This window comes from Falco naumanni, chromosome 6 (genome assembly GCF_017639655.2).
Source record: "Falco naumanni isolate bFalNau1 chromosome 6, bFalNau1.pat, whole genome shotgun sequence".
NCBI classification, from domain to species: domain Eukaryota; kingdom Metazoa; phylum Chordata; class Aves; order Falconiformes; family Falconidae; genus Falco; species Falco naumanni.
This window is the reverse complement of record NC_054059.1, coordinates 65,440,823-65,456,169: the sequence shown is the minus strand read 5'-3', so window position 1 is coordinate 65,456,169 and position 15,347 is coordinate 65,440,823. Positions and strand designations below refer to the sequence as shown.

At 35.8% G+C, this 15,347-nt stretch overlaps 1 protein-coding gene across 3 annotated transcripts in view; it reads left to right on the top strand.

The window, feature by feature from the left end:
* FIG4 (FIG4 phosphoinositide 5-phosphatase) overlaps nucleotides 1–15,347 on the top strand; it is a 72,173-nt gene that overhangs the window by 40,611 nt on the left and 16,215 nt on the right. For 2 of the 3 annotated variants that reach the window (XM_040597941.1, XM_040597942.1), the window contains exons 16-21: nucleotides 2,757–2,895; nucleotides 5,359–5,417; nucleotides 6,016–6,163; nucleotides 7,003–7,086; nucleotides 9,912–10,107; nucleotides 13,658–13,740. In XM_040597941.1, coding sequence (XP_040453875.1) covers nucleotides 2,757–2,895; nucleotides 5,359–5,417; nucleotides 6,016–6,163; nucleotides 7,003–7,086; nucleotides 9,912–10,107; nucleotides 13,658–13,740 — 709 coding nt within the window. Of the gene's footprint in view, nucleotides 1–2,756; nucleotides 2,896–5,358; nucleotides 5,418–6,015; nucleotides 6,164–7,002; nucleotides 7,087–9,911; nucleotides 10,108–11,097; nucleotides 13,332–13,657; nucleotides 13,741–15,347 lie in introns of those variants that run through there. The other variant, XM_040597943.1, reaches the window with a different exon arrangement.

Genomic DNA, 15,347 nt, shown 5'->3' with positions numbered 1-15,347 from the left:
CAAGACGCATAATAAGCTTCTGGAATCTGGAATAATCTATTTATCCACAAACAGGACTGGATATAGTAAACTACCTTGTAGTGTTGTAGGAAAGTAAACTTAATTACTACAACCTTTTAGTCATGGGACATTATAGGCCCAATTGCATTGAATCTCTCATGATTTAGTAATTTGTCATGTAGTACAGTTGCAAACTCAGATTGAGAGCAGTAGATTATTTTAGGCCAATTCAATTAAATGGCCCTTTCAGTTCCTGTTTTCTCAAATGGTCTTAAAAATGTGCTAGTATACACGTACATTGCAGTATCTTTTAAAAAAATCAGTGTAGTCTTTCTACTTGCATGTACATAATTAACATTTGGTGCTAACAATGAAGGGAGAAAACCTGTTTGCTCATTTGTCTGTGATCCACAGTGCATAGACACATTCTTATTTATTTATTTTTGAAAGGAGATATTTTCCTATCTAGATAAGAAAATTGATCTGAAAAGCTCCATATCCTGTTTTCTCTGGCCACTGTTTCAAAGAAAGACAAAAGCCTTCATTGTTTTTGTTCAAAATTAAGCCTGTTTTTCACATAACCAATTTCATTTAGTTTTATTTCATTTTAGCATCTGTCATATAAGTAGTAACATAGTTTAACTGTTTTACAATTACTTACTTAACAATTTCAGTATACTTTCTGTTCCTGGAGGCTTGTCTCTGCCTTTCACTTCCAGAAATTACCACCAATTTAAACCTGTTTGCTCCTGCTAATTAATTTTGTCTTTAAGGCTCCTTCAGTTCCTGTGCTTAAAGTAGAGAACTTTCTTGGATTTTGTTCAGCACTTTCTTTAAACCACTAACTAAATAATTTGTCAGGGAGAAAGAATACATGCTATTGCTTGTGACTTTTCCTTTCTTTTTAATCTCAGTGACCTCAAAAAGTTTTTGGCTTTTGTTTGCTTTTTTCAGACCTTTTTACTGAGTTTTGCATCGCTTTCTTGTACTGTTCCTGGCCTTCCTCATTCTCTCCTTACATCTTGGTTAAACTGTGACACTATTTTGCAGAAACAATATGACCTGCAAACCAGAAGGAGTTGCATATGCTTATACTGTGTAGAAAAGTTAATGTTTATAGTTGGTCCTCTTAAGAAAATTGGGAAGGGGAGGAGCAAGAAAGAAGGTAACATAAGTATCTTTTTTTGGAAGAGTGCTCTGAAGCAACAGTAAAAATATCCAGAGGGAGAATGAGTGGATAGAAAAGGAAGAAAAAAAGCCAAATTACAGATGAGAGGCCCTCTAAGTAGGGAAGGGGAGCCAAGCAACATCAAGAGGTTTCCCCTTTCTTTCCCTTTTCTGTACCTTGCCCTGTTGCCACCCATGTGACACTCTCTACAGAAGATCCCACTTGTAAATACTGACCTCCACATAGGCACGCTTCTGTAAAGTACCATACTTTTCTATGATCCTATTGTCACCAAGTTTCTACAGATCGTTTGTCAACTGCTTGTGCATCCTAATTCCCTGTGAAAAATGTTACATGTTGTACAGAGAGAAGAAATGTTCAAATTCTGGGCAGAAGAAGAGGTAGCAACTGAAACTTTGGTGGTCAGGAACCAACTTTGTCCTTGCTGTCATACCACCACTTTGTGGATCTTGCCTGTTTTTTTACCTGCTTTCTTGTATACTGAGACTTCAGTTTGTCTTTTAGATGCAGTGTTTTGCTGAAGGGACGCTCAACTCTCATGATACTCTTTTTGAAACATGGAGAAAACTGAAGGAGTAACACTATTGAACTAGTCTGAACTATTCCTTGTCTGATGATTAATGAAGTGCAAACAAGAGTTGGAGATGAAAGCTTTCCATGTGCTCATTCCTCAGGGCACAAATAGGGCTCAGTTCTCCATATATTCCCTCCTATCTAAAGATCCTTTGTGTGTAAGCCTTCTTCTGCCCCTACAACTCTGCTTGCAAAGCTATCTTTATCACAGTTCACCATCCCCAAGCCCTCATCTGACTCCAACTTTTCTTTGGATCTGTTGTAACTCATCCTGTCTGCAGCTAGGTAACAAAAGAGATTTTAAAGATGTAAGTGAAAAACAATGTTTGTTGTCATGCTTCATCTACAGTGGTATGTAACTGCTGGATTTTAGCACTTGCCTTAGTTTGGTGAAGCTTAGAGTATGGCAAGAGAAACTGATGAATTAAGCCAACAGAAAAAAAGTCCAAATTATTAAAAGGTGTTTGTGAAGTTTAATAATAATTTCATTAACTATTTTTGGCTAGAAAAACCTCAAAGAATTCGTAATTTTTGTGTTATGTCAGAAACTTGTGTATTGTATGGATACTGTTTAATTTCATTAAATCATTCTGTTATTTGGGCTGCAGTAAATTCATCATGATATGTCAGATTCTCTGAAATATGCATTAATAGATGCAAATGCTTTGTGCATACACATATAGGCAGAGATGGGAGACAGAGCTGCAGGGTGAGGTCTTCTGTGAGGGCTCTAAGCAGAGCTTCTGCCTCAGCCCCTGTGTGAGAAGCCAAGGAAAGAGGCTTTGCTGGTATCAGCTCCACATGCGCTGCAGCATGGCAGAAGGTCGGGTCTAAGTGAAGTTTTGTTATGGTGGTTGAAGCCCAGAGGTCCCTGTGAAAGTCATAGGACATACACACTCCATCTGTGAGGAGCAAACATAAGAAACAAGGCAATGTCTGAATGGGCTTGAGCTCTGCAATGTTCCTGCTGTTAAGTGTACCTCTTGTCTAACAGATGCAGACAGGCAAGATTCTATCAATCTCTTTCTGGGAGTATTCAAGCCTACAGAAGGAAAACCTCATCTCTGGGAACTTCCCACTGACTTTTACTTGCATCACAAGAACACCCTTAGTCTGTCACAGACCAGGCGAAGGTATTTTGCTGTTCTATTTTTTTGTTTGGTTATTGTTCTAATATTTTAAAAAACCCCATGTTGTTAAAAAAATAATTTGGTCAGCCTGTCAAAAACTTGCTTATTGTTTTCTCAGTTTTTGGGAAAGCTTGGGAAAAAAGCTTCCTTTAAGAGATTACCAAAAACTGGATGTTGGTGTTTTGAAGGGTTTGCTTTAGTATGTTATTTTCCTGTTTAACTGAAAAAGAAAGTTTCATTTCATATGAAATCCTATCCTGCAATGTGAAACGCTTCACTGTTTTACTGAAGTACAGTTACCACTGTCTTATTAAGCAAGGTACAGGTGTATTTTTGATGGTCAAATTTATTAAGTCATTGTTGTATTTGAGACTATGTGATGACGTTGTTTTGGGTTTTTTTTGTGTAATGCACTTAGCATGCAGCTGTGCATACCAAGAAGCCCATGACTTTTTACCTTCCTTTCAGCTATGCCTAGCCTGTTTTGAAGAATATTTTTCTTAATTTGCATTCCATTGTAGTTGCACAATAATATGTGGAAGTAATAGAGCTGAAGCATAAAAATTTTGAAGTCATTTTAGAGTGCTTCACAATGTGGACTTATTTTGTTAAGTATTATAAATACTGTGTGTAAAAAATATAATTAAAAATATCTCCATTTTAGTAGTAAGGACAGTACTAGACTTGTTAACTAAATCATCTCTCTTAGGAATTTCACTGTTTGTATCTTTGTTCTCTTGAGTCTTAAAGCTCTGTATTGCCAGTAGTAGATCTGAATATCTGCGTTTAGATTTTGGTTTGGGGAAAACTGCATGTGTTGAAACAGTGCGTTCAATCCCTGTTGGCTGCTTATTCCATTAACCTGTTGTGGCAGCTGGCTTGTGATACGACTGTTTCTAAATTTCAATCCTTTTGTATTGTCTCTTGAGGCTTCTCTTGATGCTAGCTCATGTGTAGGAAGTAGTTAGGTGAAAAAAGCTTTTCCAAGCAATTTTTTTGTTTCTACCAAACTATTGGACAAGTTCTTTGTGTAATTTCTGCCTGCCTGGCTGTGCAGTGCCTCTTTTGGATTCCTTGGGCACAGCAGCAAAGGAAATAATGAAAACCCAAAATAAAATCGAGGATATAGGAAGGGGAAGGAAGATGTTGTTTCCTGTCATTGAAACTTCTTTTGACTGTCTTCTTTTGACTGTGCTTTTCCTGTATTGTATTTGTCTCCTCATCAAAAAGAAGAGATTTCATAATGAGTTTCACATATTTGCTTTTATATAACTTGTGGTTCATGTGAAAAGACAGTGAATATGGAAAAGAATACTTTCTGTTGCCCTGTTATTTATCATTTATGCAAGCAGCAAAACTGGGTATGTCTGCATAGTTTCTGAAGGCACTGGAGAAAATGGCTTGCTTAGCACGGCCTGATGCAGTGCTTTAAGAACAGGTGGGACTGCTGGGCATAGCTCATTCCTTTCTGTCTAGGACATACATAGTTCTTGGAATTGAGGTGTGTTGCCCTGCCTGTTATGCACCATTTGCTGAGTCCCACTAACAACTCTATCTCTGGACATGGGAATACACCCATTGTTTCCGCTCCAGGTGGTTACAGTGACATGGGTAGGAGCTAACTTCATTAATACTCTGATTACAGCCTGGACAGTATTGTGCACACACACATATTTGAAATAAAAATCAATGAAGATGAAAGTCTTTTCATCCTGACTAATGAAATACAAGAAACCATCAGAATTATTTAGAGAAGGAATTAAAGTATATTTGAGAAAATAAGAATATGTAAACACAAATGAAAGATAAAACATACTTTATTTTATGAATGTTGCTTGACTTCCTTTGTTGTTGTTCAGAAATCCTGAGTAAGCTTCCAGCAAGACCTGGTTTTTGCTGTTAGCTGTGCCAACAGACAGTTCTCAGACTTAGGATACCTGTCACATCAAAATGTATCGTCTGTGTGGAAGTCGGCTGCCTTGACAATCTTCTGATTTTATTATCATTGACCTCCATTTCCTCAGACCTTTTTCCTAAACTTCAGGAGCTGAGTAACAAGTGGTGGGTGGCATGGAGGTTGATGCCTTTTTTTAAAAAAAATAAAATAAAATACCAGAACATGAGAAATATGTAAATACCTTCTATATGCACTAAGACCTTAATTTGCAGTGTTGTAGCAGTAGGCACCTGAAATTTATTTTGTTTAATAGGAAAAAACCGCTCCTTCATCCATACCTGTCTTGATCTTCATGTGTTTAAAATTTGTGGCCTGAGAGAAAAGTAGTAGGGTAAGGAGCCTGTTTAAATCCTCCATCCAAGGATAATTTTTTACTTTCTTCCACACTTGAATTGCTAATGTTTACTGAAGTGACGCTGTATGGTTGGGTAACTGTTATGTTCAAACATTTAGACTGGGTACAAGATCAAATCTTATGTATCTATTGTGTGTCTGTTTTTCCCATACAGCTATACTTATTGGTGGACCGCAGGTGTGCTAAAGCATTTACCTCTCCCTTTTGATGAAGGTAGGAACCATATTTGTTCCTTGCCTTACAGAGTACCCTGAAAAAAAAGTTTTAGTCACAAATGCTTTTTAACTGTTTTAGATCCCAAATCTGAAAAAAATCATATATTTCATAACGACTGCTATATATTTCCATCCTGCCACATACACCGCAGCCCCTCCAGCTCTGATGAGCTATGATTTTTCAACTGCAGGATGCAAGAGAGACCTAATTAGCTAAAACTTGTCCTGCATATGTTTATGTGCCAGGAGACAATTCTTTCCAACCCCACCCCCCTTGCCTACTAATATATTTATAGTGTCTGCTGGTGGTTGGGTTCCTGTTGCAGATGACAAGATATAGCTAGTGTGTCTTATTTCTCTAGGATACTGTACAGCATTTATTAGGAATTGTCATGAAAGGAAATCAAATTATGGTGGTTGATAATGGATATTTGTTAAAGATGTGCTGCCCATCTTCATATCATATTTTCTTGTCTTAGAGGGCTATAGCTATAGAAAGTTGCCTGGTAGCATGGTTAGGTAAGCAGGCTACTTTTTGTTTAGGTGTTTGCAGTCAGTAATTGTTAGTAAAAAGATTATTTTTTTCTTTTCCTCAGTGACATGTGCTGAAAACAGGCGCAAGCTGACAGTGAAGAAATTCCACAAGTATGAAGAAGAAATAGATATCCACAATGAGTTTTTCCGGCCGTATGAGTTGAGCAGTTTTGATGAGACCTTCTGCTTGGCAATGACCAATTCTACACGGTATATTGGGATGTTTTCTGACTATAAATCCTTAACTGAAAGCAGATTTGGTGTGAATTAAATATGTTCCATTTATTTGATTAAATCTGTGTAACACGATAGGTTTTGTGGGGTGTCTGAGGGGTTTTTTTAAGCTTCAAATTTAGCAAACTTCTAGAAACTGAATCACAAGACTGAAATGGAAATGCTACTCTAAAAAAATTCTGTTAAGATAGCACTTAAATTTCCAATTATTTTCCATTATGGGGTGCTAAATGTTTGGGCAGCTGAAGTGAGCTTGAAACGAGTTTTTCCCTGTGGACTCAGATCTCGGAGGCTACCTTCAAAGCAATCATTTCCTAACTGCTCTGCTCTCATTTTACAGTTGTTTTCTTCAGTTCATTGTGTTCTCATAAAGGGCTAGATAACTTTTTTTTTTGCAGCAATCAGCTGGATATGCTAAGCATAATCTTAATCACACTTTAGCTGAAGACTTCTAGGCAGATTGTTACATGTAGCTTTTTGACCCAATTTGACTGTTGGCAGCATTTTGAAAACAATATAGCAGAGTTAGAGGGCTTCTTCAGCACAGGGATGGAGCGCATTGCCCTAGCCACCTTAACAAGTGGTAACGTTTGCAGATGTTCTATGGAACTAGATAGTGCAACTGAAAACTTTTTAAATACCTAAGAGGGTTATATTAACATGGTCTGTGATCATGAAGTTAGATCTCGATAATTTTTGTATAAATTTTTTTTGTTTTAATTCAAAGGTACATGTTAGAGGTGGTTCTTCCAGAAAATTGAAAAATTCTGTGTTAAATTTTGCTCATGAACAATTTTTCCTTTTTATTTTACCAGAGATTTTATGCCTAAGAATGTGGGGATTGATCCAAGTCCATTTACTGTTCGTAAACCTGATGAAACTGGAAAATCGGTGCTGGGGTAAGCCTGAAATATGAATTTCTGTTCTGGTTTAATAGTAGTGGAATTGTAATGTGAATAATTAAACTCTGTGTGTGTCTGTGTAGCATATTCTGTGTTACATGGGAAATAAATAAGAATCATTGGTGTTATACTGTAGAATTGCATACTTTGAAAATCATATCTGATTTGAGATTTTTATTGACACTGGGAATTCTTTATTCAGACTTGTTTAATCTTCTGTTTCCTTGGACTCTTCCAAGTGAAACCAATGAGAAGATTTTATCTAGAATAAAGATACAGAGGTTGTTAAAATTTAATTATCTTTTCATACTAGTGGCAACTGTGTTCTCTATTGGCGATAACAGGATCGTTATTATTCTTGTCTTTTTTAAAAACAAAAAGTACAAAGTAATAACTTTTGAGTAAATAAAACATATCCTGAAACAGGAATAATTGACAATTTCAGCATAGTTTTTTATTAAATGTTTTATTAGAATATTTATAGATAAAATTATATAAAACAATTCAGCAACAGTTATTGGGACAAATTAATATTTCATTTAGCTGCTTTTGCATCTTGGACTTGCTTAGTTACTTTATTCCATTGTTGTGTTTAACCTGCTGTGTCACACAAGGGCTATGGGGACTCTTCCTGGACCAATTCATTTTCTCTTTGATACCTCATATTAAGGAAATGTTTTGTCAATAATGACTGAACCTCTGCTCTCACACCATTGTAAGTTCTTCTGAAAACTTGCCATTCTGTTTGACTGTCTCATAAATAACATCCATTGTGCCTTGACCCTGAGGGACTCATGGTCAATAAATATTGAGAAGCAGATGATGCTTATCACTAGTAGCACCTGTTTTCATGCTACTGGTGTTCCCTCAGAATAAGCAGAAAGTTTGTTAAACAGTTACACAGTTTACCTCTGCAAAGAATTGTGAATTTGTGGGTACTTTTGAGGATAAGCTTTATATCTCTGCTTTGGTATAATGTCAGATTTTGGACTAACTGATTTCTCTCCAGATATTCCATTAAATACTTGACCATTATACATTTTCCTCAGGCACTTTGCTTCAAGCTCTCCACTGTGATTTTTAGGGATTGTTATGAGATAGAGAATCAGCTGGATCAAAGCCATGTTCCAGGACTCCCTGGGTTATTGCTCATAAGGCTTCCCACGCATTGGCTGTGCAGTGTGGTATAAGATGGCTTCCATCTTCCACCTTACCCATATTTAGCTGTTGGTAGAGGTGATATCTTTGCCTTGCACATTTGTCATCATCTTTTGATCTTCTGTGACCTTCTGTTTCTGGAGAATTTGGGGATCTGTTTTCTTCTGTAAGTGTTCCAGTCCCTTAGGACAATTGGATCTTGGCCAGCTTCTGAGTATGCATTGGGGATGGGGTGGGGATATTGCTTTTACCAGTGTTTGGTTACTTGCTCTATTCTTCAGCTTTAAGAAAGGACTGCTTTTCTTGTGACCTTCACCTCATTTAGAAAAGTAGGGAGCATAACCTTATTTTCTTTAAAAAAAAAAAGCAGCATGTCTTCATAACTTCCTGAAAAATTCCATCTCAGGAGATGTCAGTTTCTTCTGAGTCAGAAATTAAGCTTATCTGTGGTGGGTTTTGTGCTAAGGTATTTGTTCCAGCTATAAGAATTCTTCTGGTATTTTAATGCCTTTGGGGGTGGGATACACTCTCAGCTCAAGAACGTTTGTAAGGACTCTCCTACTTGTTTATATGTGTTCCTAAAGCGTCTAAAGTTTAGCTAATTCACTACAGGGATAAACTGCTGTATGAGTTTGGCTGCAAAAGACAGAACTCTGTGACAGTCACGGTGTGCTCTGCTAGAGCTCGAGTGATATTGGTGACCTCCATGCCTTTGCTGATGAGAACACTAGAGCTGCAACTCAAAACTGCATTTGCAGCAAACTGCATGCTGTTGTCAAAGTCTCTCTTAGCATGCTGCTGTCTTCCTTTAGGGCCTTCCTTTACAGTAAGTCTCACACAGTGTCAGTGTGTATATTGACAGTCACTTCAGCAAGGAGGAGATGCTGCTTCCCCGTTTCCAGAACTGGTTTATCTATAATCGTATTCGTTACCTGCTTTCCAGTCCCTCTTCCTCCAGAGTCCTTGAAAGATTGTGACAGTGTCTGGAGAGGAAAGTGTAACCGCATACCCTTCTGTGGGCAGTGGGAAAGGATGGAAGAGTGATGCAGTTTCTGATGGGTGTGGTGATGTATACCTTTCAGAGTCTGTAGGTTAAACCCAACATTAGTCCACTGAAAAACAGATGCTGTATCTTGAAGAATTCTTACAAATAAGGCACCTCTGACTAGAAATTCTAGGAGTGAGAAATATGACACATAAAGAAAGTTGCTGATTAAAGAACTGAATTGAGGGGAGAGGTATGGAAAGGGAAGGGAAAAACGTGGCATTATGATTGAGATTTTTGGGCCAAGGAATAAGAAAGCTAGTGGAGGAGGTAATGTTAATCAGAAAGTGAAACTTTTTCCCAGATCAAAACCAAAGATGTTATGTCTCAGTGAATTTTTATTCCTTTCTATTTACTCAGTCTGGGGGAACGATTTAAGTAAAGAATCAGAGAATTGGTGGAGAAAAGCTGACATAATCCTTTAAGCTCTTTTTAAATGCTCTGGAATAAGAAGAGATTGAAGAAAAGTGAATCAGCTGGGGGATTCAAAAGATGAGCAACAAGTTGCTCCAGAGGATAGAACTCATTTCCCCCTGTAACACTGTAACCAAAATTAGACATTTTAAATAGTTGTTAATATCTTGCTGGTTTCATAAATACATGCTGCCTTTAATAACAGGAACAAAAGTAATAGAGAAGAAACCGTGCTGCAGCGCAAAACAGCTGCTAGCGCTCCTCCACCCCCAAGTGAGGAAGCAGTGTCAAGTAGTTCTGAAGATGATTCTGGGACAGACAAAGAAGATGAAGGTGCTGTTTCTCAACGTTCAACTCCAGTAAAGGTGACTGATACAGGAGACAACACAAAAATCACAGAGGTAAGAAATCATTGTGGCAGGCAGAAGGCTAATCGTGGACATTTCCTTAAAAAAAGCCACAACAGCGAATGTTATAGAACAGTCAAAAGTAAAGCACTAAGAAATTAAGTGAAAAAAGTGTCCGTTGTCATTTCATCGTGTAGATATTAGCACAGCTGCTTATGAAACTTTGCTAGTACCCTTGTCATGTAATAGTGAAACACGGCAGAAAATAACATTTTTCAAAAAATGGAAATTACTGCTAGAAACCTGTGTCATTTGAAAAGTACTCAGGTCAGGTTTAGTCCATTATATAAAGCGTAAAATATATATATGTTAGTGTGTTCAGAGTAGTAGTGCACTTATGATCATTGTCCCTTACACGTTTGGGCTCACATCATGAGGTAGTTTTAGAGCATGCAAGTGGGATTGCTTTTTGGATGAAACTAAACAGGGAGATGCTTCTCCAGGAAGGTACCTGATCTACCTACTTAATCAACATTTAGTCCATGGGAGCTAATCTGGACCAAACCCCCTGAAAGACACGTAGTATGGTTCTGAGTACCACCTCTTTCAGTTACAATTGTGCTCCTTTTGAATGATGCCACTCGCTGAGGTGGATATAACTGTAGATTAATTTTCAATCTGGCAAAATTTTGGCCTCACTTATGTGAAGATTTTTAAATTGCTGTTTCATAATTGTGTGGTCTGACAGTTCAAAAAAAAAAAAGGTAAGTCCAAAATGTGCATGATAATGTTGTCACATTGGTCCTATGCTATTACGACTACTAAGGGTGAAGATGGCAGGATAATAGTGAAATTGTGTATGCACAGTCATATGAAAACTATGTGTATTCTCAGTTGTGGGCTATTAATCTTTTTTTGCTAGCATAACTCCCAATTCTGTTGGAAACCCCTGGGTGCTAATTTAATGAAAATATTTGCATAAAGTATTATGGAAATATCTATTTTATTAATTCATGTAACATTTCTTCACATTCTTTCTTGTAGATACCCACTTTGAGTACCCCTGAAAATGTCTTAGCAAAAGGATATGCTAATGGAGACTATACAAATTTGGAAAATACTTATGTTGTTTTGGGGTTTTGGTTTTTGTTTTTGTTTTTGTTTTTTTAAGTCACAGCTAATTCAATGTGCTTGTACACATTATAACTTTTGAAGAAATGTCAGTATTTATGACCTTAGTCAGTATAAAATGTAACACCTGATTGGCAACAGAAAATAAAACTTTTTTTTTTTCCTGCTACAATTAAAATTTTCATTCCATTCAGTCATTAGCCTAGGGTTGTGTATTATTAGATAATGGAAAAGCCGCCTGTACAATACTGTCTTCTTCCTAACCTTAACAAAGTATTTTCAATCAAATAGCTATGAATTCATGCAGTATTGATTTTGGACAATTTGGATTAATTGTTATGCCAATACAAGTTTTACACATTTTATCTGAAAATTTTCCATCTGAATGACAGAGTACTTGTTTTCCAGCACGTCACATTGTTTCTAGATTTTTTTTAAGAACAGAAATCCAACCTGAAATTTTATTCTTGATACTTTCAATTGCATAAGTTACCTCACATCAGTTTTTCCATCTGTGTATTGAACACACTTCAATGCTCAGACCTAAGGTACTTTTTTTAGATTTTTAAGATTCTTAAATGAAAAATGCATATAAACACAAAATACTATTTAAGATAGTATTGAATTTTAATGACTTACAGTTGTGCAAGCTATTCTGATTCTTAGTAATGCACATGAAATATTTTCCATTTTATTAGCACCTTTTCATACATTGAATTTTAGTTACAATTTGTGTTGTTAATTTGTGTCGTTGCTAATTAAAGTTGCAGTGCTAAAAAGGATTACCTATTCAGTTATGTTGAACTACTACATTAGTAATTAACTTGGGTTATTATTAATGTCTGTCTGCCATTGTAAATTTCTTTACTCTCTTCAAAAGTACAAGGCTTCTTTTAAGATATATTATTTTTGAGGGCATGATATTTATGGGAACTTTCTGTTCAGAATCCAAACATACAAATTAGAAAAGTTAAAGACTATGTTAGACCTTAGATTTTAACACGTTCACCATTAAAAAGTCATTTAATTTGTGAAGTGTTGTTTTTCCATTACCAGGCTAAGCAGAGCATCAGATACAGGCTTTTCAAGAAATCCTTTGGAATTATTTTTCCGGCAATGGCAATTATTTGTTGTGTCTACACATGTAGTTAAACATTTTTAAAAAGACCTTTAATGGAGGGTTTCAAAACTTTATAGCTAAACTGAATAATGTAACGAGAAACAAACCTGCTATGACTGGAAAAGGTGATAATCTATCTAGCTGATTAAATGTCTATTTTCTAGAATTGGTAAACCATAGAAATGTTTCAGATACCTTTTATTTTTTCTTTCAAGTTAAGCTTAACTTCAAAAAGAAAATGTAATGAAGAATTCACTTCAAAGCCTAAGCTTACAAATATTACATTTTATGTCTCTGTTCGCTAAACTGACAACTTACTAGTACTCTAACCAGTGTCAGTCTGCATTTCACTGGTTTATTATTTGTGAAAATGGATTGTCTATAGTATTGTTCAAAAATACTAGATGTTTGGGTGAAAAACAGTAGTGTGGGGTATTTTTGTATGTAAAAGAGTTGATACTTGTAAGCTTATATTTTTGGGTGCATTCTTGAGTAAATACGGTTATTCTGGAGTGACTGGATGTTTGGTCAGGGAGTTGAATTCTGGTATTTTTTGCATCAGCAACTGTAGAGAAAAATCGTGTTGTTATTTTTCAGGGAGAGGGGAAACCTGAAACAGCTAGTTCCTTTCTATTCACATCTTACAGAAGTTAATAATAAAATGCTTTTATACTTCGGGTCAGGACATATCTTATAGAAGTTGTTCTTTGTCTCTGGATTTTTTAGTTCAAAAAGAAAACTTATTTTTATAGTTCACTGACTTGCAGTCACAGATGTCTTTTCAGTAACCCCCTGCAGTTTAATGCTGAACCGTTAGACATAGTGATGTATTGCATGTGCATTGGATCCTTGTTATAGTTGACTGACATGGTTGTGTAATGTATAAAGTAAACCCAGTTTTGTTCAACCTGAAGTTTGTAATTATTTCAGAATTAACAAAAGGAAATGTGGAAGCAAATGTGGGAGCATGTTCTGAATTAATATGATTTATTCTATGTTGTTTCGACACATAACTACATCATCGTATGTCCTATAAATAAGATATATTCTCCTAATATGATGTTTTATCTGATACTATCTTTCAATAAACCTTTCCTTTACTTGTTGAACAAATGTCTTGAATAATATTTTTAATGAATGATTTATATTAAAATAAAAAACAACAGACATGCACAAGCTAAGATTACGATGTATTTGTAATATTTCGTTTGTATTTTTGATAATATAAAAAAGTGTATTTGCTTGCACTTTTGGAATTATTTTCAGGCTTAGAAAGAATTCCTTGCTTGAAAGCAAACTTATCTTTGGACGTTGCTGATATCCTCAGTCTGAATCTTTCTCTGTATGTTCCAGAATGTAGTGCAATCAACAAAAGATGTGTATGGAGTCAATCTTTCCGATGTTCCTTCAGAAGATGATCTCACAATATACACTAGGTGAGATAAATTTTCAGTGGTAATCAGTAAAAAAGATAATTGGAACTGGTTAAATATTGTCAAAATGCTGTCTTTGATTAAACTTATTAAACTATAAATTTTAGAGGCATTTGTATATAGATACTTTTCTGTTTTTAAAATCAAACTGTTTTCAGATGTCTGTGTCAACTCTGATTTCAGTGGAAGTTACGCATATGTATCTGACTGCAAAATCAGGAAATTAATGGCGTTTGAGAAAAGGGGTGTATGAAAACTACTCATCATCTCAGAAAAACACTGTGTGTATATTGAAGTGAATATTTGACGCGTACATTGAAATGGGCTTGTGTGCATTTGTTTTTATTTTCTAATGTATAATAGCAGGGATTACCTTGTTATATTTGAAATATTTTCAATTTGCGATGGAAGTTTTAATTCACTGTATGTTCTTATTTGGTGATATGTGATGGTTAATCCTGACTTAGTTCATTAATCATCCCAAAACTTTTTTTAATTTTTATATAAAAGTCTTTCTGTTAATTTTTCTTCGGGGTAGCCACTTCTCTTGCACTCTTTAGTAATTTGAAATTTCCATTTCTACCTATTTCCTACATGCTAAGTAATTTGAAGATGGTACATTTGAATAGGGTTGAGGATGATGTTTCTCATTATCTCTGAAATTTTTAACTTCACCTATGCCTCTAGGGTTGGTTCTTTATTTTAACTACTAAAAAATAGATACCAATTCGACAATTACTCTTCGGTGTACTGGATAGTTACTGTTGTTCTGCAAATGGTGGTGTGAGCTGGTGTCTACTGTAAGTCACCTTGTGCAGAATGGCACTGATAACATCCAGAATTGCAGCTACTTACCATTTTATTATTTTTTCAGGCTGGACTAACATTGTCTGTTGTTGCAGTAGCACTGTGAACTCTGTGCGGGCTTTGAAGCTCCCGTTCATATCTTTTTAAAGACAAAAAAAAAGTTGCATATATTTAATTTCCCTCAAGAAATGCAGGTTCTAAAAATATAACAATTACAAATTCCTTACCTCTTGCTAACAAGACATAGTGTTATTTATGGTCAGATGTGTTGATTTCTGTGGAAAGTATAGATTTTACTGACATCCTTTGTTACAGTGTACATCGTTTGAGAATAGCAGCAATTTATTTCACAGTATGATCGCTGTTCTCGCTTCAGGTTTTTCTCTATTATTGTAATAAGGGAAATGGAGACATAAGATCCTAACTCTACTTGACATCATTGGACATGTTATGTATTTTTTCCTTTATTAGCATCAGGGACTCACAGATTTAAAGTACCTTAGGTTAAGTTACTTTACGTCAACTGATCCTCGTTAAGTCTATATGCAAATGCAGACAAAAAGTAATTTGAATCTGTTCAGCCAATTTTTACTGATGGCTGAGGTATCTTGTGTTAATTCTTATCAAAGTAGAAATCGCAGAAGCAGAAATCACAGATGGGTTGAGGCTGGAAGGGATAGGAGGTCCCTCAAATAATTTGAGGATGTATACTGCAGATGAACTGTGCATGGTGTCTTAGTCTGGTAACTTCCATGTGTTAATTTAGGCCTTGTTAGTTTAAGAATATTGGATAATTTGAAGCA